General features: G+C 43.1%; 1 protein-coding gene across 1 annotated transcript in view; it reads left to right on the forward strand.

The window, feature by feature from the left end:
* The first annotated feature begins 310 nt into the window (after positions 1-310).
* LOC147660746 (protein-glutamine gamma-glutamyltransferase E-like) overlaps positions 311-22,928 on the forward strand; it is a 238,891-nt gene continuing 216,273 nt past the window's right edge. The window contains exons 1-2 of the mRNA XM_086951486.1: positions 311-392; positions 22,427-22,597. Coding sequence (XP_086807612.1) covers positions 377-392; positions 22,427-22,597 — 187 coding nt within the window. The 5' untranslated portion in view covers positions 311-376. The remainder of the gene's footprint in view (positions 393-22,426; positions 22,598-22,928) is intronic.

Raw genomic sequence — 22,928 nt, forward strand, 5'->3', positions numbered from 1 at the left:
GACAATAGCATCACTCGTTAATTACTGGTTATTTACTATACAAATATTTATTCCACAAATATTTTTAATAGAATGTGTGCGGTTATTTTTTAATTTTCTTTGGACGATCATTTTGCTCGATGTACTGTACCAATTTTGCACATGAGTGTGTTCATATTTGAGCGTGTTTCTGTGGAGATCTCAGAAAAAAAAACTGGACAGGATATAGAATGCCCTTCCCCCTCCCCCCACCACGCTCATTTGCATGTGCTTGATAAAATTAGAGGAAGTGCCCTGCTGTGGTGATATAAGCCCCTCCACTAAAATCTGCTTCACTTGCAGCCCCGCAGTCGCAAATACAGTCAGTGAACTTGACAGCAAAGAGTGCAAAGCAACCATGGCAAGCAAAGGAGGTAAGGAAGAAGTTTATATTGCAGAACCTAAGTTTACTTTTTTTAATGGCTCTCATGGGATCAATGTATCGTATACACTTCTGCACTATTCAATGTCACATGTAAAGAATAGAAAAATATATTCTGTCAGCTGGCAAATTATTAATTTCTAATGAGGACCGTTTATGACTCTGCAAAAAATGTTATACAGAAATGCAATGTTTTCTGCAATTCCTTTTTGAATTGATAACAATGATGTAAAGAAACCGAAATAATATCACCAAACACGGTTTTAAATTAGAAATACAAGGAGGTATTTCATGACAGGATCAAATAAAACTGTTACCTTGTCGAAAGTGACACAGAAGCTTTGCTAAAGATGACAACTTGCCTTTTTAGGTTAAGCACCTTGAATGCATTTACTACCACATGCTAGCCACATGTGTGTCGATGCCCTGCCTGAACATCAGTCCAGCTGCTGAGGAGCGTGTCCTCACAACTAAGCGAAATGTATTGCACAGTAACTATGCTACTATTTTTTTTTTGGGGGGGGGCTGCATGCGTATGTCATAGCGGTGTGTTTTCTAATTTGGGGGTGACTTTCAAAATGCCAATTTTTTTTATTTCAAGTTTTTTTATGGTTAAAATTAAAAAAGAGCGAAAATTCAGAAACACATTAGATACAAGCAAAATCCAAGCAATACAAGATGCACATGAAAATACAGTTCATTTCACAGAGCAAATTGGTACAGCAGAGTCAGAGAAGTTAGACAGGTGAGCGAGGACACCGCAGAGGGAAGCGTCCGCAATATTACAAATTAGAAAAAATGAGATCAAGAGCAAAAAATAGCTGTATTACCAGTAAGACTAAGTATAGTGCAGAGCAGTACCAAGTAAATTGACAGTATTTGTATCGCCTATGGTACATAGAAAAAAAAGGGGGGAAGGGGAAGGAATGGTGTTGAGGAATAGGTCAGGATGCCTGTCGCATGGCAGTTCGGGTTGGACTGTTCCCATGAGGCACAGGGTCAGACTGATCTGCATATGGCCATGTCTGAAATGGGGTGGCGGAGTGAGCTAAAGAATGATGATGGATTAAACCCAGATCAGATGACTGGGGGTGAGTGCTTGCATTGTTCAACATTCCGTCCATCATCCCCTTTGGTATTGCTTTGTTCGCCCTAAATTGTCAGGGTATGCCCAGACGTGGGTCCCTTGCTCACTTTGCCATTGGATTCAAGCTAGCCTGGCTGATGACGACTTATTAGCCAGAAACCTGTCCCAGGATGCTTGTTTCCGGTCCAGGGAAGACATGGCTTGGCAGTTCGGGTTGGACTGTTCCCATGACAAGGGTCAGACTAACCTGCATATGGCCACGTCTGAACTGGGGAGGTGGAGTGAGCTAAAGAATGATGATGGATTAAACCCAGATCAGTTGACTGGGGGTGAGTGCTTTCATTGTTCAACACTCAGTCCATCATCCCCTTTGGTATTGCTTTGTCACATGACTCAAGCATGATTCTTTAGAGCCAATAGTGGAAAGGGTCAGTGTGCCCTGAGAGCCTAGTACCATGTAATTATCAAATGACTGCCAAACCCTACTAGAGATTAGTGGAACAGAATGTTTCCCTAAGAGTGACGTATGAGCCCCACGGAGAAATGAAACCCAAGCACACCAGGTGTGGTACGATGGATTTTGAAAGGACTTCCATTCTGTAAGTATGACTTTAACTGCAAAATTGCTTTAAAGTTTCTATCTGATTGTCCTGTGAGTGCGGGCTCTGCGTTGTGTGGATGGCGTGTGTTACTGTTTGACATGAATGAACCTGCTTCAATGAGCTGTTGTACCATGTCTGACGGGTGAGATCCCAAATGCACATAGTCAAATGTAAAACAATGTTATACGAGTTAAGAATATATTACTCTAAGGCCACATTCAGTCAGTCAGTCAAAAAACTTTATTTCGATAAATTAATATCAAAAAAGGCACGGTACATAAAGGAAAAAACACATTATACAATGTTAAAAATATACATCTTTAGATTTAAAAACCATGTCATAGTTTACTAAAAAACAAAACAAAAAAGCAAAAGATTTTTAAAAACATCACTAAATTCATAAAAAGCTATATCATAAAATATTAAAAAATCATCATACCGCCATCAACCTAGTTCCTGATATATGGTACTATTTGACTACTAAAGTGCAAGGTGCAAAGCTTCACGACAGTATGGCCAATCTCTCATTCTCCATAAGTCTTTTCTTGGTGCGTACCGCACTCACCAAATAATTGGCTACGTGAAAGACAGTGCTGGGATGGTTTAACAGCTGCAAATAAAGAAGTGCTGGTCTGACTTGCAGAAACCCTGCCTTTATTAAGATTGGCACAAGAAACTTCCTCCTTTCCGCTGTAAAGTGCCCACAGAACAAGGTGAAATGTATAGTATCTTGGATAGAAAAACTATCGCAAGAACAAGGTGGAAATTCATCAGGTTTACACCAAGTTGTGTATTGACCTAATATCAGGTGAATCATGTTTAGGCGGAAACGAGTTAATAAAAACCTATGAAAGGGGCGGTTAACCAGAGTGAGATAAAATTCCGGGCCTAGAGGAGTTGCGACCAAAAGGTGTGCTCTAACCAAAGGTTTTATCAGCTCCTTTTCCTCTCTTAACAGGGACAGCCTCATGAGCATATCACTTTTAGTTCTAACAATATCAGTCCTCAATATAGTCTCCGGTGAAGAGAAGAGGTTAGGTCGTCCCAGAGCGCTAGAACCATTTTTAACATAGGTTAACCACTTGATTTTGTGGGCATTGTCAAGTAAAAGACAGTCTTTCAAAATGGCCTGATTTAAAGATAGTTCATTATTAAGCCAAATTTTAAGCCACATAATTAAAGGGGCCACTTGGATTTTGTCTGTTATAAAATCGGCCCCCAGTTCAGAATGAACCGAATAAGATGGTGTAGATTGAGGTACAGACAGGACTGATCTAAAAAATTTGTTTTCAGAAACCTGAAGACAGTCTATCGATCCATATCCCCATAGTGAACAGCCATAGGTTGCAACTGACATGCACTTAGCGTTATAAATAGTCATAAGGGCTGGGACTGGCCTAGCCCCCAGTCTTCTGCTGAAACTCAAAATGGCAGAAGATGTTCTTACTAGGGCGCTATTTCTGTTTCTTATTTGGGGGCCCCAACTCCCCTTATCTTCAAACGTGACACCTAAATACGGGAATGTTGATACTCTTTGCATTTCTGCTTTACTACAATAGAAAGTTTTAATTTTCTTGCAGCGTGAACCTTTACCCACCATCATAATTTGTGACTTTTTGGCATTTATTTTTAGGTCTATTGAAGTCATAAAAGAGTCAAAGGCATCTAGTAACCGCTGAAGTCCCAGCCCTGTGCGGGACAAAAGCATTGCGTCATCCGCGTACAGGAGGACGGGAACACAGGTCTCCCCTATACGTGGTATGTCCGGTGTTGCTGTCTTTAATTCGGATTCAAGGGCATTTATATAAACTGTGAAGAGCAGGGGTGCCAAAATGCACCCCTGTCTCACCCCTCTTTTGGACTTAAAACAACTAGTACGTCGCCCCCCTGAATCAACCCTGACAGATGCCTGCAGATCTGAGTGGAGATCGGCTAAAAGATTTACAAGTGCCCGATCAAGGCCCATCTCGGCAAGGATGTGCCACAATTTAGAGCGGTTCACGAGGTCAAAGGCCGAAGATAGGTCCATGAACCCTAAATATAACGACCCATCTTTTGCCCTGGTATATTTATCCACTAACATCTGCAGATTAAGGCACTGGTCCATAGTGCCCTGTTTAGTTCTAAAACCGTACTGCAGGTTGGATAAGACCCCTCTATCATCAAGCCATGCCTGGAGTCTAAGTAGGATGACCCTGCCCTTAATTTTTACTGATGAATCGATAAGAGATATCGGGCGATAACATGCTGGGTCTGCCCTATTTCCCTTCTTAAAGACGGGGATAATTACAGACTCCTTCCAAGATGCTGGGATACTATATCTAGTTATGGCATAAAAAACACCGCACAACACCCTCGACCAAAGCTTTGGGTCCATTTTAAAGAAGTCAGCAGGGACTCCATCTGGCCCAGGGGCCTTATTTTTTAAGGTCTGATCGATGGCCTTTTCCACTTCAGAGGCCTCAAAAACAACACCCTGCACCTCCAGAGAAAATGAGAGGCCATCTGACAAATCATCCACTAAATTACTCGAATATATTGCCTCAAAATGATCAATCCAAACACCATCCGGGATATTTAGTTCAAGGGAAGCTTGATCCTTGTCTGAAAAGAAGGGCTGGTTGACTACCCTCCAAAAGTCTGCGCTATTTTTGACAATCTCAGGGTCAGACAGTTCTAACCAGGCAGATTCCCTGATCTCCTTCTTCCTATTTTCTAAGGCTTTTTTATATAAAGATCTTAATGTGGTTATTAGTGGGCGGTCTTTAGGAACAGCTTTAAGGGCCTTAAGCAGAACAGTGTGTGCTTTGGAACATGCATGATCAAACCATTTTTTCTCCCTATGCTTAGATATTTTTTTCTTATTTGTCGGACTGATATCAATGGGTTTACAGATATTACCAAAGGCAGACATTACTTGGAGATTTGATGCCCTTGTATCCAGACATGTTAACACATCGTTTTCAGTACTATCAAGGACGGCATGGAGAACATCCTCGGGGACAACAGAGGACCACTTCAATCTGCGACCCTGGTCCTTTAATACCACGTCTTGACTTCTATTCCCACCTGACCCGCACTGATTCAAAAAGACAATTGACAACACCTCCACTACTACAGGGTTATGGTCGCTAAATACTGAGACCGTGGTACCATAGTGAAACACCCTCTCTAAAATCTGACAAGACATAAATATATAGTCAATTACAGTACCGTTGCCATTACCTTTAAAGGTAGGAGTTCTGCTATCAAATTCCCCACAGCTAGATTCATACAGATTCCAAGCATTCAGGTAGGATTCAAGGGTCTCCCCCCTAATAGAATGCTCAAAGTGTGTTAATAATGAGTGCGGAGGCCCCTCTTCTGAGGGACCTGTGCATGACTGATTGCAGGGATGGATATTAAAATCACCTAATAAAATAACTTCCAACTCTTTTACCTTGGTTCTATAGACTGACAAGAAAGATTCAATAATATCCAGATTCAGCCTAGTGTCATAATTTGGACTACAATTATAAAAATTAATAAACAAAATGTTTGAAAAAGAGGGAGGATTAAATTCCACAATCAAACAGTTTTGGGAACCGGAATTGTGTTGCGATAACACCCCTTTTAAAGACGATTTAAACAAAGTTAACAGGCCCCCCCTTGGTCTGCCTGCCCCACCTCTAGTAGCAGGTACGGAAAAATGTGTGTAACCATCCAAAGAGAAACTGTTAAGTCCCAAGTTTCCTGGAATGCAAGAATGTCGAACGTCTTCACAAATGTAATCCATTCATCAATCCCTACTTTGGCCCTAATACCGGCAATATTCCAGGTCATTATTCGACAATGTTCATTTAAGGAGCCCTCTTTGTTGGACAGTCAATCATTTTCACTTAAGGAAGATAGAGGTCCGAACCGGTTAAACAAGGGCAAGATTGGAAGTGATTGTGGGTTAGGCCTACACAAATTATAGCAATATGAGTCCATATTCACAAGCGGTTGATGATCTTGGGACATCCCAGGAAAAAAGGCCTGCCTGTTTGAGGGGTAGGTGGGAGTCTGATGACCAACATAAGAATTGGGAATAGGAGTAGGGGTCATGCTCAAATGGTTATAAAAATACCCCAACGGGCGCACACTTATATTGTCCTCGGTGACAGGTAAAGAGGCCGCCCTTAACAGTACAGTTGCGACGTGCTGCGGGTGTCTTAAATTTACAATAACACAGTCGCCTCTGCATGATTTTCTTGAGGTGCCGATCCAGTCAACCCTGCGCACTGACACTATGTCATTACAGAAAGCAATGGGAAACCCACAGTATTTATTTAGCCAAGCAATAACTTTATTGCCTAGAGAACTGGTCAGCTCTTCCCAGGCTTCAAAAGAGTTTGGGTCAACTGTCGGGACGTTTGTTAGGACCACTATGTATGGTGCACAGTCAGGGGGTAAATTGACCACAGGTTTTCTCCTCCATGTTAACCTCCCCAAGTTGCTATTTTCGCCTGATTTATTGACAACTGTTTTCTTCTGTAGAGTAGGAGCTATGGTATCAGGCTTAGATAGAGGTTGGGCAGAGCTTACAGAGATAACAGGTGGCCCCGTGGATGCTCCTTTAACCCCCTTACTGCTATTTGAGCCAGAGGCCGCTGCCGTAGCAGCTATGTCTGGTCCAATATTCTGAGGTGGTTTAGTCTGTGACAAGTGTGTGGACAAGAGGCACCCAAGTCTAGAAACCTCCTTTGATACTTGGTCTAATTTGTAATCAACCCCCTGCCCATTTACTACAGCGCCATCAGAAATAGCACTCTGATGTACATTTACGCTATTTTTAGTGGTTACTTGAGCTGGGGGGGATAGGAGTGTACTTAGTCTGCCTACCTCTTTTGTCACCATGTCTACTTTAGCCATTAGGGGTTTAATCATTAACTCCAGTTTAGTAGTCAGTATATCTGCAAATAGCTGCAGATGGTCGCTATTAACAGCTTCGTTACCCCCCTCAATACTATTGTCATTCGTTACCTCCGCCCGAGCAGGCTGAGATGTTGCAGTTTTCTTAAATTTACGTTGCCCCCCACGCTTGTTAATCAGTCTTCTACAAGCCCTAACTGGGCGGCGGGTCAAGGATGGAACAGCAGTGGGAGAAGATGACAATACATCATTGCTAACAAGAATATCCGCTGAAGTAGAAGCGGTTTCAAAATCTGACACTACAAGGGGAGGAACAGATAAAGCTCCCTCATTCTCGTTCTCAATGTTATCTAAGACAAGGAGGTCAACTGTGGGAGAGGCCGGTGAGCTGATCTGGCTGAGCGACAGACGGCGATCAGCATTAATCTTTGTGACCATCTTGACCATATAATTGTCCAATGTCCCAACTAGGGCTGGAGTTTTAGCAGAGCGCAATTTTGCCATTTACTCGGTAAACAAAGTCAATAATACAATTGAATAAACAAGATGTTAGGCACTCACTACAGGAAGATTAAGTCCAAAGTCCGAACAGCCAAGGGACGTGGCCCTGCCCTGCCTCCTCCTGCCCCGGGCGGCCACAGATGGCCCACCCTTGTCCCGGGCTTAGCCCGGCGCATCCCGCGTGCGTCCCGCGAGGCGAGGGCTGCGCCGTTTATAAGCGCCTCCTGGCGCTGCTGGGTGCGCGTGCAGCGTGCCGTGCCACTAGGGCTGCCGGGAGTTGTATGCCCGGAGCAGCGGCGGCGCTGATAATGCCCCCCTGTGACTCTCGGTGGTGGTGGCGGCAAGGAAACAAGGTGAGCCCCTCTCAGTCAGGAGCCGTTGCTCTGCAGTTGGTGTGCAGCCCCCAAATGCCGGTACAGAGCTCCCCCACTCTGCCAAGGGCTGCGCCGATTATAAGCGCCTCCTGGCGCTGCTGGGTGCGTGTGCAGCGCGCCGGGCCGCTAGGGCTGCCGGGAGTTGTATGCCTGGAGCAGCGGCGGCGCTGATAATGCCTCCCTGTGACTCTCGGTGGTGGTGGTGGCAAGGAAACAAGGTGAGCCCTTCTCAGTCAGGAGCCGTGGAAAAGCATGTGTAACTCCACTGCGGGGGCCCGTTGCGGGCCCCCTGGGTGAAGGGGGGTGGGGGGTGCACATGGGGGGTACCTATGGTACCCCCCTGCATTTGTATGCAGAAATCGGCAGGCACCGCACGGTGCCTGACGCTTTCTGCATACAAATGCAAACTATGCGGCGGATGCAGCTTGAAGCCGCACCCGCCGCAATGGTAAACATAGAGGATGTGACCGCCAGGGTGGCGGTCACATCTTAATTGCACAGGAGGTAACTCCGCAGGCCATGCGGAGGTTCCCTCCTACTCTATGGTGGCGTACGGACTCAGGTCCGTCCGCCATCATAATCGGCCCCTCTGTTCCTATGTAGTGCTGTAAATAAAAATGGGAGATGGGAGAGAGCTATACACAAGTAGGGTTGCCACGTGGATGACGTGTGTTGTACAGCTGCCTTCATGATTCTTCACTAATAATTAATTTAAACAAAGACAGAAAGCTGCTGATAAAAATGATTAGCAACGATTGTATATAAGGTTCTGTTTAAGTATCATGTCCAGGCCTTTACAGAATCTTAAAATGTCAACAACTGGTCAGTATTTTCCTCTAGAAAATGTGGCAACCCTAAAGTGAGACAGGAATTCGGCATTTGAATTTGAGTCCATGCAATTTTGTAAACAGTTGTTTTACCAAAAAACGACACCCAGAAGAGAAACGGAATCACCTTCTGCAAAACTGGGAGTGGGATTCTCTTGCATTTTCAAAGATTTTACTACCAGTGACTGGTTTACCAATTCAACCACCCCTAGAGGACCCACCTCAAGGACCAGCAGGGAGGCATATTTCTCTGCTGCTGAACTGAAATATACCTGTCTTCCTGCTCAAACACATTTCTCTAGGACATGGTGGCACCAGTCTCCTGCTCCCATACAGTGCTAAAGTGGTGCCAGGACCTGCTAGGGAAGCCTGCTTGCCCCTTTGGAACTTCTGTCTTATGGTTTGAGGATGGAGAATGTCTTCAGATAGAGACGGCTACCAGGAATGAATCCATTGCCCCAGCTAGAACTGAACAATTCTTGTTGAGATGAGGTCAGAATTGTGGGCATACTGTGGCACCTAAGACAAATATTCTCAAGCTGAGGAGCCAGGCCTAACAATTAGATGGCCTAACTTCAAAGTAGCATTGCTCCATATCTTGCAGAAAATAATGTCCGTTCTGGAGGACTGAGAAAGCCAGTTTCAGCGGAATGAAGCAGTAATTTATACCATACACTGTTCACTCACAGCTACAGAGGGTTCCATGGTCAATGATTTGCATATGGGACATTCATCTTGTCGTATTTCTTTGCAATTCCCATAGAATAATACTGAACTCTTATAATGGTTCTTTCCTATGGGGTGAGTCTTACGGGAGCTCAGTCAGAGCTCACATTAAGGGGGTGGCCTTTATCTCCCTGAGCCGAACACTCTAGTTCACTTAAATAGGATTTCAATGTGAAAAGGCTTTTATTTGTGATAAGAAGAGAGCCAATGAATGCCAAACACAATCCACTTTAACTAAATCAATGTTGACATGCAGCTTTACAGTTTCAAACTGTGTACATCTGGAATCGATAATTCCAGTATTTTTTTATTTTACATGAATAATCCAGGAAGTACTGATGTTAAAAATAATGGTCCGGATATGCTAAGACTCTGGATGCAAAAAGTGTTTGCAATTTGCAAGTAATGTTTTGTGATCAGAAACATATTTTGCGAAATGACCAATTGCGAGAACTTGCGTTGTTGGTTGACTGGGATGTGAGCCTTGATAAAGCAACAGCCACAGTCCTTTGCAGGGTGAACCACAAACAGTTACTAAATTAATCTGTGCTCAATTCTGGTAAGTTTGGCTTTAAAAGCAGTCTGGCGTACCTTAAAGGAAATGTATACAGTATTTATGTAGTACACAAACAGTGATAAAGTGAGTATATAACACAAAAAACACCATACTAATATAAAAAAAATTGAGTACATTTTAATCGATTATTTGATGCCAAAAAGATAGAAATCATATCAGTAGAACTGGAGTTATGAGTTTTTAAAGTTTCTATTGAAAACTAGAGCCTAAACACTCAAAGCGCCAACCCCAGACGGCTAGTCACAGAAGACCGGGTCAAAGTCGAATAATATGGCCAACCGCTATGAATCCGGTTTGGATACAAGTAGATTGGGCCTTGTCTGCTCTTACCATTGTTTTTAAAATACATTTTGAGAAAAAGTGTTCTGAAAAGGTAAAGTTCAGTGGGGCAAGGCTGCAGGAATTGTCTGGGGAGGGCAAGTTATCATAGAGGAGCCTTTGGTCAAAGCTATGTTGAAGATTTCTGTGTTCAGACTTAGTTGTTTTTATGAGGGAGAGGGCTGTAGCCGAAGCCAGTTCCAGGGGCTCGGATACCCCTAATGTGAAAGATAGTTGAAAAGGATTTGGGGCCATATGTAGGTAATCTCTATTTACAGATTCTTAAATACCCAATTTTACTGATTCGGTATTTAAGAATCGGTAAATAGTATGTAGGCAAAAATTCTGTAAATTTTACTGATTCAGTAATATTCGGTTTTACCGGATCGGTATTCACTGATTCAATAATTCCCATTAAGGCCCATAGGAATTAATGGGAAGCCATTCACTATTACCGATTCGGTAAATACCGAATCGGTGATAGGGGGCACATATTCAAGGGTGGCAGGGTGTCACATTGACTCCCTGTTGCACCCCTGAATCGTGCATGTGTGCACAAGTGGCGCACATACATGCCCTATGTCTGCCACATGGCACTGAGAATAAAGCCAAAAATGGCTTTTTCAAAAGTGTTCAGTATTTACCACCAACTTATAGTTGGTGGTAAATAATGAATCCTTAAGGCTAAAATGCACTCACTTGAGTGCTACCTAGATAGGCTTTAAGGAATCGGTAATTTACTGATTCCTTAAAATAAGGAATCAGTATTTTACTGATTCCTTAAAATAACGAATCAGTAAATTATCGATTGCTTATTTGCAGCCTCCTACATCTCAAATCCCTAAATACCGGTCGGTAATGGTGAAATTTACCGAATTTCACCGTTACCGACCGGTATTACCCCACCTACATATGGCCCCTGCTGTTGTGGAGAAAAAAGTAGTGAAAGAAGCAGCAAAGTCAATCTGACCAGCGATGCATCTCAGGTGGTTAGGTGAGCAGGTTGGTCCGGGTCTCCTCCTGGTTATCAGAGCAGTTTTTGGGCAAAAACTTTTTAAGTCCTCACATCTGGGCACTTTTAGCATGACAACCAAGGGTCCAGGACTGGTAGGGTATCACTTGTGGTGGGTGAGAATGGGAGGTCAGGACTCACTCAAGCTAGGCCCAGGTGTCGGTTGAAGATGGTGGGATCCTTTAGTTTCCCTGTGGCTCTGAACAGGAGACCAGCAAACCAGCCCTTGGAATCACTCTGGGAGTCCAGGGTTTAGAAGTAGATGCAGGACTCAACAGCAGGACTGGACTCTGAGGGTTCAAGGCAGACTCCAGGTAGCAAAACAGTACTTCCAGGCTGTGGCGGCTCACACAGGTAATGCTGCGTGGCGGTGAGGCGTGGCAGGGCTGGGTGGGGAGTAGTAGTTTGACATATGACGGGAAAGATTAAAGTAACGAAATAAATAAAACCACTCACCTTGCGTTCGCCACATCACCAACTCAGTGATGCGGGGAGCACAACATAAGGGGTTTTATTTATTTATTTATTTACTTCAATCTTTCCTGTTGTATGTCAAACCCTACTTCCCCCACCCTGCTCCGCTCCTGCCCTGCCTCACTGTCCCAGAGCATTATCTATTCAAGCAGTCACTGCTTCCAGGAACAGCAAAGCAGTCTTGTATAGTGCACAGCAGGTCACAGCAGCAGGCAGTACTCTGAGAGTCCTCCCTGAGGTCCAGGAGTTAACTTAAGAGTGTGTCTGAAGGTCCTATTTTTTACCATGGTGTCCTTCCTCTGGAAGGTGGGAGAAGCTTCTAGAAATGTTCTTTGGAGTGCATGAAATTTCCTGACTCCCCTTTACTGGCTCCAAGCTAGCTGCAGTGACAATGTGGAGGTAATAAGCAATTTGTGTGAAGGCAGAGCAGAGCCTATTTATTTGCAAGTGTGGCTGTGCTCTGCCCCTCCCCATGCTGCCAGAAGATGACCCATTCAGGCACACCGAATCCCTCAATTGTGTGACAGTCTGGGAGGAATTTACAAAGTCTAACTGGCAGTTTCACCCAGTCCTGTAACCCAAGAGAGGCTACTGGCATAAAAGTGCATGAAAATGCAAACTTTCTAAAAGTGGTGTTTTCGAAATTGTAATTAAAAATCCAACTATACCATTTAAGAAGATCTTTCATTACAATGTATTAGGTACCAAACATGAACTTGTTACCTGGTCCCAATCAAAAATTAGCACCTATTAAATGTTATAAAGCAACCCACTGTGATCTATGGAACCGGTAGGCCTCACAGTAATGAAAAGTGAAGTTAGGAATTTTTCACTACAAGAACATATATAACTAAAACTTAAAAGCACATATCTAACTTTTAATCACAATGCACCCTTCCCAATGGGCTACCTAGGGCCTACCGTAGGGTGACATACATGCAATAAAAGCGGATATTAAGGCTTGGCGAGGGGGTTATATTGCCAAGTCAAATTGGCAGTTTAAGACTGCATTCAGTGCTACTTAAGTGGGTTGCACAATAAGTATTGAAGGCCCACTAGTAGCATTTAATTTACAGGGCCTGTGTATTTGGAATGCCACTCTATGAGGGACTTATAGGTAAATTAATTAAGTCAATCAGGTGTAAGCACATAAAATCAGGTCTAGTGGAGTGAGCTCAAGTACTTTAGCACTGGTTAGTAGCAGTAAAGTGCACAGAGGCCTAAGACCAACAAAAATGTATCCAGCAAAAAAGTGGAGAGTAAAGGTAAAAGGTTTGGGGGTGACCACGCAGAGAGGGCCAGGTCCAACAACCAGGTACTATTAGATCAGTTTGCAAAATACGGATTCAGATTGTAAACCACTGATACATAAAGTACTTCATAATTGGGAACAGAAACTCCCAATACTCTCCTTCCAAACTGTGAATCGGAAACCTTTTAGAATCCCTTGTTAGGAGTCTGTAAATTTTGACATACTCCTAACATGGTATTTGTACTAGGCTTGGGCAAAATTTCAATTACATCACCTTAATTTCAGTAGTTCGGCACTACTCTTTGATGTAGGTTTCCCTATAATAACTGGGTTATTTCCGCTTGAGAAATGATGGCTAATTTGGGGGGAAACAAATGCTACTGCAAGAGCACATCTAGAGAGCATGGGTGGCTGGTCGCACTGCTGTTTATGTTTTGGTGCATTTAGCTCTATTTTCTAAGCACAAAATGTATCCTCACATCCATTTTGGATGCAAGGGCACATTCTGCACTGAGAAATTAGCACTTAATACCAGGAGTAAGTTGGGTGGAAATCTTACCCCAAATGTACATTTAGCGAGTGCAAGCAGCTGCCCACACTGCTATTCTTGTTCTGTTGCATTTATTGCAAACAGCATCTTCATGTCCATTTTGAGCACAAGGGGGCAGTTTTGGAGTAAGAAAATCATACTAAATTCAAACTGTCTCTTCTTGAATAATTCTGCATAATCTCGCAGAATGTTTGTGTGTTTCTGCATGATCACACTACACAGACATCTGCTATTTATGCCCACCCCTAATTTGTACTTCTCTTCCAGGGTATTAGAACAAAAGACAATCCCAAATAGTTTAATTTTAGAGCACCTAGCTGAGAATGAATATTGCCAGAGGCATTTCTAATAAAGTAGTTAGAGGTTCCCCAGTTCTTTGGAACAATTTAGCCAAATGGTGCATTTTACTCCACTTAACTGGTCATCACAGTATTTTATTTCGAAACATCTCTAAACTGGGGTAACAGAATGGATTATCCAGGAATTTCTTGTGATTAAAATGCCAGGAAAATGTGTAGAAAATTCTTCTGACAACCTGTGGCTAAGGCTAAAATCCTTACATAAATCATTGCCAATCTCCTGGAAAACTATTTCCCAAGAATAGTCTTAAAGGTAAATGAATGAGAGCATATGGTACCCTCGTTTTACCCCTAGATATATTTCTCATAGAATGATTTCTTTTATGTAGGATCGCTAAGGGACCATCGGGCAAGAAAAAATTATTCAAAGGAGACATTGAGGAATTAAGAAACTAAACATGTTCATAAAACTAATACAGTATAACAAAGAAAAATCCATATATGTCAACTAAAGAAGAAGCCTAACCCATTTCCAGTAAAAGTCTCTAGTCCACTCACCACAAAGTGCTAGTGTACAGGGATGAAGAACAAACTAAGTTAGTTATTTACTAATTTGCGTTACAGGTGTTTGATAACACAATATGGGATAAAGCATTCTTCTGATTTATATGTCAAGACAAAGGTGCACAGCCAAAGCCCAAAATTACAGAGGATTGCACCATGTGCAATCCTTAGTAAATCCATACCGAAATCTCTAGTAGAGCAGGGGTCCTACTTTAAACCTGATGCTGGACAGGAGGTTGTTGAATGTGGTGGAAGAGTCCAGTTAATAGTCAGGGTTTTGTTTTACCATAAATCAGTGCACATCTCCTCAGAGGACAATGACTGCAGGCTTAGCAGGGCTCTGTTACTAAGAATAAATGTTGGATCTTACAGTCAAGTCCCTTTTTGAAGCATACAGTCATCTAAGTGGGCAAAGGGATAACCGTTGGAAGATATGTCTCACTATCCATCAGATATGTCTTGTGCTATGTCTCCGTCTGGCGTAGGAATCATTTGCTTTTTGTTCTTGGATCCTTTGCCTCTATCCAAGAGGGTATTTGCAAAATTTTAACCCCACAAAGAAACACCAAAGTTATGGGATCTGACTCTTTGAGATGTCCTTGCGGGATTGAGAAGTCACTTCTGATAAAAGTTTTTCTTTAACACTGCAATGCTGCTCTTCTCTTAGGGCCATATTTAGAATTTGGCAGCAGCGCATTCCATCACGAACATGGTGGATGTACCATTCACTGCAATATAAGAGAGATTTAACACAGGGCACCTTTAATAGGGCAGTCGGAACCTCCACCTGGTTTGTGACAAATATACTGTTCACCATCTCTGAATAATTACATTAATAATATATGTTAATTATTAGGAAGTTGATTTCAAAGAAGAAAATTCAGTTAAACTTTCTTAATCCTGCGGAAGTCACCCACAAAAGGATGATGTTGATATTTATGACACTCCCCCAACATTTCTATTTTGAGCTTCAGTTAAGAGGAATTGTGTTGTATGATATATGATATGTCAGGGCGGATTTACTAAAATTTTACGCTGTGTTTCCATCACAAAAGTGACACAAATCTATGCAAAGTGTTTTGTCCAATTTTCTTTCCAGCACTAAACTTGTTTAGCTCTGGAAATAAAGTGAAAGTAATGCAAAGAAGAGCATAGCACTGCTTCGCATTACTTAGCGAAAGGGGGTGTACCATGGGTGGTGCATGGGCGTTCCCATGCAAGAAAATTGCGCCCCCCTCGAATGGGCGATATGAAGGTGAAATGCTTTTTTTCTCTTTTATTTTCTGACTTTGCATGTCATGTTTTACAGCTGCACTGTACAGCACACATACAAAGTGGGAAAATGTTTAAAATTAGTCTAAGCATATTATTTTGTGCTGGAAGGGTATCCTCCCAGTACAAGACCTCTGTTTGACTCACAGAGAAACCCTTGCATAATGGCTCAAAGGTGTCCCTGTGGCGCACGGTAGCTAATTTCAATGCCAGCGAGGAGGAGGGAGCCATATTTCAGTACATTGGGTGCACCCCTGCTCTCTCCTTCTCTTGCAGCACAGCATTTGATTCGTTATGCCTCAAGACGGTGTTATGGGGCAGGTTAGACCCAAATAGAGAGACTGAGAGAGCAAACAGACTCTTAGGGGCTCATTATGATGTTGGGCAGAATCACGTCCGCCCTACACCGAGTCGGTTATGGGACCGACTGACACCCAGTCGGCGGTCCCGACCACCCCATTAGGATGCGACCGAACACTGTTCGGTCGCATTCCTATATTTCATTATGGGAGCATGCATTATGGCCATGAACCGGCCGTAATGCAAGCTTCCATAGTGAAATGGGAGGTGCGATTCATCCCTACACCCCATGGCAAGCACCTAAAGGTGCCTGCCACAACATGTAGGGATCAACAGGGGTGCACCATAGGTGCCCCCTCGGCCTCCAACTAGAGTCCATACACAAAAGGGGGCCCAGCTTGGGGCCCCCAAACATGCTTTCTGACATGGTCTCCATGTCAGGCAGACTGACATGGAAACCATGTCGGAAACCGTGTTTGTAATCTCAAGGGTGGAGAGCCACCCTTAAAATTACAGGCCGGCTTCTGACTGGTGGACGGGCTCTCCATGACAGACAGAAGCCAGACCGAATGACCCGCCAGTTTATTTTCCGACCGCCTATATCTTAATTAGGCAGTTGGAAAGTTAACCGACAGATCATTACGATACAACCCTTGGTCAGAGCCTTTACAGCCGCATCGTAATTGGCCCCTTAGTGTGCATGCAGAGCAATAATCAAGCAGAAACCCTCATGCTATACTATTATCTGCAGCCTCTGCCAGTGCCACCTTGCCTCTATGTACTGCCACACCACTACGAGTAGTAATTCCTGTGCATTAAACACAAAAGAATGACTCAGTATAACTGCATTTAGTGTTTAAGGGCTTGTTCGCAACCAGGTTGCTTGTGGATATACAGGGATGAATATCTGTGGAGAGTACAATATGGGGTCTCAGCCATCTCTAAGATGCTGTCCCCTCAACTGGAAATGGCGGAAAATTCTCAGATATCATCTGTACATTACCCTTCCAATTTTAAGATGCCCACCACAAGCGAAGTGCATTTACTAGAGTTTGCCAGTAAAAGACCTGTTGCCCTGGAAGAACGACTATCCTGTCGTGAAGTAGTGTGGCTCACTGGTGGTGAAGTAGTGTGGCTCACTGGTTAGAGGCGGCAGACCCGAGAGCAGAGGACGGCCCAGGACCAGGGTTCAATTCCCGGCGCGGCAGGTTTCTGGACCAAGGTCAGCGGACTCGATAATTCTCTCGCCTCGGTGCCCACTCTGATCAGCGATCACACTCGGCAACTCTGGGCATTAGCTTGCCTCATCTTCACTAACGGCCCCACCAGACCGCCGGGGATGCCTGGTCTCACCCTGGAGATACCCATTAAGGGACCATCTCTCAGGGAAGCCAGGAAGGGTTTCGCAGCGGTCGAAGCGCCTTGGGACCCTACGGGTAAGTAGTGCGCTATATAAATGCCTATACATACATACACATCCTAAGTAGAGAGGGGCCCTGTGAGGGTGTGAAGGGTCCAGAGTGAATGGGGTGGATGAGTAGTCATGTTCTCTGTTGCCAGGAACTAGAGTGCAGCAACCGAAGGTGGGTCAAGGTGGAAGGTTCTTGTCTGATCCTCATGAGTCTGCACTGAATTCAAGTGATCAGTCAATTTCTTGAGCCCAATCATTTCAGCCATTTACTCACAACCTGAGACTGCGGTGTAGTGAACAGCGAGAACACTGTATTTTCATAAAACAAGCTATCTCCAGAGGTGGACTCATTTCCTTCAGAAAAGTATTAAGGCATAGGCAAAGTGGGCCATTGCCCAGAGCCCCCACCTTCCAGGAGTCACCATAGCCAAGCATGTATAACAGAATCTTAGGGGCACATTTACTAAGGGTTTGCATCAGAGCAAAGAAATGCAAAGTGAAGAAAAGCAGTGCAAACGCCTGCAAGCGTTGTATACAATCCAGAGATGGAATAGTGCACTTATCTCAGCACAGTGGTAATAGCGCTTTGTGCCACTTTATTACTTGAGTGTAACTCGGGCAAATTAAAGCAAGCATTTCTAGTTTCTGATGCAAAGCTCAATCTACCAAAATCTACAAGTCTTTGTAATATAATGTTATGGATAAATATAATGTTATGGATAAATATACTTTCTTTTTAACGGGTTCCTGTCTCTGTGATTGAACTGGCACAGGTATGGTTTTTAGAGTCTCGTCCAATTAAATATCATTAAAGAAAGACCAATACAATCAGCAGGGGTGGCGCTGCTTTGGCAATTATATATTATTTTACTCTTACCATGTTCCCAGTCCTATTTGATACCACTTCTTCAGTGGTAATTCGTCTTTTGTGAATTGACACATATCATTACGAACAACATTAACATAATAATTATGTGCCTGATTCACAAATTGAATTATGTAGCTCATGAAGTAGTACTACAGCAGTACTACTTACTACTGAAATGCATTTCACACACCTATGAGTGTAAATTTCCTCCACCCCCTCTGCTATCTTTTCTATGGGGAGATCCTAATACATATACACATATTTAGTAATAAATGTGGGAGGGATGGGAAGTAGCAGATACAAGAGGAATATTTATTACTAAATTAGAGGATTTTATGGAAGAGTAAGGAAGGGTTTAAAGAAGGACTTGCACCTACCTATTGAAGAATAAGCTCATCCCTCTTCAAAAACAGCACTTCTAACGTTAAAACAGCCCTAAGGGACCCAAAATTGTTGTGAACACACACCACCTCAGATCTGCAGTAAGTTCAGTACCACACATTGCCAACCCCTGGTACTACAAAAGTCTTCTGATAGAAAATAATGGGTGTATGGATGTAAAATAAAACCGTGTAGGGAACAATCTTAAATTAAATTAAAAAAATTAAATAGTTACATTTAAACATTAATTCAATTAATTGTTAAAAAAGAATACACATTTTTTTCTTTTTAACCTTTTTATAACCTCTGTATACTTTTTTAAATATTGCAACATTCATTTTGATAATATAATGAAAATACTTTGAATTATTTCTAAACATAACTTTTATTAATTATTAATACATGATAAAATATTTTCTTTTAGGTTAGGTGGGATTCTTTCATAATAATTGTACGTTCTGAAAATTAATGTTAATTTAAATTTAGTATATTCAAAATAATAACCATCAAAATCCCAAATAAGTTACTAATGATGTAACTTTTTTTAGTTTGTTCTACATTTAAAATAAAACAATACAATTAATTGATAATAACATAAAAATATTTTTTTCAATTCTTTTGCAAGTAATATACTTTTGTTTACTTTTCCCTTATACTTTATCATAAGGAGATCTCCACCACCAAAGCACGATAAGCACGTAGACAACAGGATACTTCAGCATTTCTGGCTACCGGGCAAGAGCTCCGCAATCAGCTGGCCATTTGATGGTCAAAAGCCACACCGCCACTCAACTCATTATGTTTAATAGAAATAGATTCTCGTTTTTAGTGGCCCACCCATGATGTGGTTATCAGCGTGGTATCCTACCAAACTAGTTACCACTAATTACCAACACACATTATATGGATGTCATCTTTGACTCTACGCTCTTCTTTTTATCAATAAGGTCTCTACGATCTCTTTTTTTACTCCCAAGAGCTTTTTGCGAAGTTGCTCATATGCTTCCTGCTGATTGCAGAGAAACAGTAATTCCAGAATGCTACTACAATTCCTGCACACATACCATCCTACCTGCTTGATCCAATGTTTACCGTTGATAAAAAAAATGACTCTTCTGATGATAGTTTTCCAGTTCTTTTTGTCTATCTCAAAGCATCTAACTACTCTTTGTTGGCTGCTAGAGACTAAATGGGCTATTTTCAAATCAGTTTTGGCTACCAAATCTATTTTAAGCTAGAACCTCTGTATCTTGGTTATCTATCCCAAATCCTTTGCTCAACCGATTAAATTTGCTACAGCTATCTATAATTTACCTAGGTCACTGAAGGGGCATCTCTTTTGAGTCATTAGCTGCTAAGCACTGGAATTCTCCACCAGCCTGTAAGGGCTTTATCATCAACGAGTTGTCCTTCAGCAAACAATTGAAAGCCTTGACATTCCTGAAGGCCTAATCCTTATGCTTATTTACAATCTTGCTGCTGCCAGGACACATTCTTAGGGTACCAGAGTGCTATACGAATAGTTTTATATTTTTTTCATGTCAATATTGGCATAATGAGAAGGTATTCCAATACGGTACAAAAGGGGGTGGTGATGGACGGAGCATCTGAACCAATCAAACACTCACACCCAGTCAACAGATCTGGGTTTAATCCATCACCGTTCTTTAGACCACTCTGTCACCCCAGTTCAGACTTGGCCATATGCAAATCAGTCTGACCCTCCGCCTCATGGGAACAGTCCAGCCCGAACTGCCAAGCCATGCCTTCCCTAGACCGGAAACAAGCTTCCGAGGACCGGTTTCTGGCATTTCAGCCGTCTTCAGTCTGGCTTGCTTGAATCCAGTGGCAAAGTGAGCAAGGGACTCACGTCTGAGCATACCCTGCCAACTTATGGTGAACAAAGCGGTACAAAAGGGGGTGGTGAAGGACGGAGCATCTGAACCAATCAAACACTCACACCCAGTCAACAGATCTGGGTTTAATCAATCACCGTTCTTAAGCCCACTCTGCCACCCCAGTTCAGACTTGGCCATATGCAAATCAGTATGACCCTGTGCCTCATGGGAACAGTCCAGCCCAAACTGCCAAGCCATGCCTTCCCTGGACCGTAAACATGCTTCCGAGGACCGGTTTCTGGCATTTCAGCCGTCTTCAGCCCGGCTTGCTTGAACCCAGTGGCAAAGTGAGAAAGGGTCTCACATCTGAGCATACCCTGCCAACGTATGGCGAACAAAGCGGTACAAAAGGGGGAGGTGATGGACGGAGCATCTGAACCAATCAAACACTCACACCCAGTCAACAGATCTGGGTTTAATCCATCACCGTTCTTTAGCCCACTCTGCCATCCCAGTTCAGACTTGGCCATATTCAAATCAGTCTGACCCTGTGCCTCCTGGAAACAGTCCAGCCCGAACTGCCAAGCCATGCCTTCCCTGGACCGGAAACAAGATTCCAAGGACCGGTTTCTGGCATTTCAGCCGTCTTCAGCCCGGCTTGCTTGAATCCAGTGGCAAAGTGAGAAAGGGACTCATGTCTGAGCATATCCTGCCAACTTATGGCGAACAAAGCGGTACAAAAGGGGGTGGTGATGGACGGAGCATCTGAACCAATCAAACACACACCCAGTCAACAGATCTGGGTTTAATCCATCACTGTTCTTTAGCCCACACTGGCACCCCAGTTCAGACTTGGCCATATGCAAATCAGTCTGACCCTGTTCCTCATGGGAACAGTCCAGCCCGAACTGCCAACCATGCCTTCCCTGGACCGGAAACAAGCTTCCGAGGACCGGTTTCTGGTATTTCAGCCGTCTTCAGCCCGGCTTGCTTAAATCCAGAGGCAAAGTGAGCAAGGGACTCACGTCTGAGCATGCCCTGCCAACTTATGGCGAACAAAGCGGTACAAAAGGGGGTGGTGATGGACGGAGCATCTGAACCAATCAAACACTCACACCCAGTCAACAGATCTGGGTTTAATCCATGACCGTTCTTTAGCCCACTCTGCCACCCCAGTTCAGACTTGGCCATATGCAAATCAATCTGACCCTGTGCCTCATGGGAACAGTCCAGCCCGAACTGCCAAGCCATGCCTTCCCTGGACCGGAAACAAGCTTCCCAGGACTGGTTTCTGGCATTTCAGCCGTCTTCAGCCCAAGAGAAAGCTCACAATAGCGTACTTCATCAGTATTTCCAATTCGTGAAAAAACAAATATTTTCTGTCCCAGACGTCCAAGTCGAAAAGTATATATATATATATATATATATATATATATATATATATATATATATATATATATATATATATATATATATATATATATATATATATATATATATATATATATATATATATATATATATATGCCCCAATAGTAACTTCCCAAGTGGGAAGATGACAATGGGACGGCGGTGCTGGTGCTGCTGACGTCCGTTTGCTTCACTCGAGTGTCGGAAGCGTTGAGACAGGAGAGCAAAATAAAAATAATTTCAATTTTTTTTTTAAAGATATTGGTACGCCCTTGCCAAACCATTTTTCTGCTTTCTCTTTCTGGGTATCTCTATCACCACAGGCTTCTGTATGCACATGGATATTACTCTATATGTCTCCTTGTTTATGAATATTTCCCTTGACCGCTGAAAAAGTCACATCTTCTAAACTTTCTCCTGTTGCCACCTGTCTTCAATCAGTCTCTTTGCAGTCATCTCAAGGAGTTCATATTTTCTGTTTACTTCACAGGTCTGGAACTGACGATTATCAACCTGCACATTCCAGCAAACAGGAGGTCTCACCACACTGATAAATACATCAGCAACGACCTGATCCTGAGGAGAGGACAGCCCTTCAAAGTTAGCCTCACCTTCAACAGGGCTCTTAAAAGAGAGCGCATTGCATTCACTTTGGAGACAGGTACAATGCTCCTAGTACTTTTGTGTTACACATATGGCAGGCCTCTCTAATCTCCCAGGTCCTCGGGTGAGCTGTTCATTCTTTATAGATTACTTTCTTCGCATTTTGGGGTTTGAACTCATCATTATTCCTTTCTGAAATCTAGAACCATGCCCCAGAATGCAAACCAAAAAATCTGTCCCGGAAGAGTAACTCACACATGGACCTGGGAAACTGAGGAGCATATTACCAAGGGCCATTATCACCGCTTTAGCTGGACTTTTTCCCGCTAAAGCAGCGATAATTTTGTTGCCCGATTACCAAGCTGTCGCTAGCACCAGTTAGCGACAGC

This window comes from Lissotriton vulgaris, unplaced genomic scaffold, assembly GCF_964263255.1.
Source record: "Lissotriton vulgaris unplaced genomic scaffold, aLisVul1.2 SCAFFOLD_843, whole genome shotgun sequence".
NCBI classification, from domain to species: Eukaryota; Metazoa; Chordata; class Amphibia; order Caudata; family Salamandridae; genus Lissotriton; species Lissotriton vulgaris.